The sequence below is a fragment of the Zymoseptoria tritici genome, chromosome 7, assembly GCF_000219625.1.
Source record: "Zymoseptoria tritici IPO323 chromosome 7, whole genome shotgun sequence".
Lineage (NCBI taxonomy): Eukaryota > Fungi > Ascomycota > Dothideomycetes > Mycosphaerellales > Mycosphaerellaceae > Zymoseptoria > Zymoseptoria tritici.
Window position 1 is genome coordinate 106,712 of NC_018212.1, and position 1,870 is coordinate 108,581.

Below are 1,870 nucleotides of genomic sequence, written 5' to 3' on the forward strand. Positions count from 1 at the left end.
GTCGTCGCGAGATTTAATAAGAAAGAGAGGTAAGGTATGTTTATTCCCGACCCTTTTAGAAGTAAGAATAAGACTTTTGCCGATTACTAAAACCTTTATTAAAATTTGGACTTAACTTAAGTTAGCTAGAACTTTACGAATTCGTAACGGCGACGGCGATAGCGATAGGTCGCGACGAATTAGTATAACAATATACCTAGTACTAATATGCATTCTTTCCCTTAATAGGCGCGGACTCGCGATGACCTAGGCCGCCTACGGGAGACAATTGGTATACCGTACATTTTAAGAGGGCGAGAGTACTAAATTTAAGATTTCGTCTTGTTTGCCTACTTGAACGAACAACTTCCTTACACCGCATCACCGCGCATCACCGCATCACCGAGCGCATCACCCATCACCACGATATCCAGTCACCAACAGAAGGGCCTACCGATACTACGGCGACCACCAGCCGAAAACTATGGACACGAGACTTCGCCATGAACGACTGGGAGGTCGAAAGCACGGCCCTCAACAACTTCGAAAGCCTCGACAATTTTGGCCGCCTGGACGAAGCCGACGACGTTCGATTAAGTCAGCCTTTCAGCCCTCAGAACTTGGGTCACGCAGAAATGGTCTCTTCCGAGGGTGATGTGACGCGACACTTTCATGTCTACATTCACCAGCCCGTGCGTGCTGCGTGGGCATCGCGGCCCTTCTTAGCCTTCAGAGACCGCGTTGAGACGCCCGATATGGCAACCGTAGATGCTACAATGGTAGTAGACTATATGGTACAAGCACCCACTCCTCCCGGGGTCGCCGCTGCTGTCGCAGTAATCGGAGAATTCAAGAAGCCTGGGGTAATCATACAAGACGAGTGGGACCAAGACGCCGCACCCTCCGAACGGACCCATAAACTTGCCAGAGAACTCTTGGGGTCAGCTTCCGACTTCATGCCAGCATCTTGCCACTACAGTGCTAACACGACTTCACTGTAGGTATGCCTATCACTACAATTGCCACCAGGTTTTCTGCTACGATGGCCTCCATCTACTTATCTTGAGATTTCAGTGCATCGGCCGGAACGATATCAAGAGTTGCGATCCGAAGTGTTGGGTAGTGCCGACGGGATTCGGCGGCGTAGATGTGACCGTGCGACGGGCACTGTACAGTCTCGTAAGGGATGGATATCAACGTATCCAGGGGCGATCAGCAAGAGATCATGGCAGTGTGGAATGCGATGATGGGCGAGCAGACGCAGAAGCTCGAAGGGCACGACGGTGCGGTCTCCGCAGTGGCCTTCTCGCCGGACGGGCAGGTCATTGTGTCGGCATCCTTTAACAAGACAGTGCGGCTCTGGAATGCGACGATGGGCGAAATGATCCAGCTCATCCCTAATGCCGGTCGGTCTTCTCGAATTACGTTCGCTGCGGATGGAAAGGCTGTACAGACTGATACTGGAATCTTCCTCCTCGAACAGGCCGTTTCGGGCTTGCCTGGCGATTTTTCCACGTGGACGACATCCTTAGAGCTAAGAGACCAGTGGATTTGCAATCGAGATAAAGACCTCCTCTGGCTACCCTATGAATACCGAGGATACTGCTCAGCAATACATAAGACAACACTTGCAATCGGACAGCCTTCTAGTGCAGTAAGCATTTTTAGGTTAAGATAAAATGCTACTTTGTAATCTCTAGATCTTAAATTTCTGCTCATAGGATGCGACACCAATTTACTATATAAGCTACCTTAAGCGAGGGCCTAATTACTACGGGAGTTATTTATTTCGCTATAGACTTTAAGCATTTCCTAAGACTAGGGAATTAGCTAGAAGGCGTTGTCGATGCATACTCGGTAGTAAGAACGTAGAGTCCGAATCTTCGATTCT

The 1,870-nt window shown here is 49.5% G+C and overlaps 1 protein-coding gene across 1 annotated transcript; it reads left to right on the plus strand.

The window, feature by feature from the left end:
* Positions 1 to 1,165: 1,165 nt before the first annotated feature.
* MYCGRDRAFT_44834 (uncharacterized protein) lies at positions 1,166 to 1,657 on the plus strand (the record flags this gene model as incomplete). The annotated part of the gene is made up of 1 exon (XM_003850523.1): positions 1,166 to 1,657. One exon carries the CDS (start codon positions 1,166 to 1,168, stop codon positions 1,655 to 1,657), a length of 492 nt encoding a protein of 163 aa, XP_003850571.1.
* Between the last annotated feature and the right edge of the window lie 213 nt (positions 1,658 to 1,870).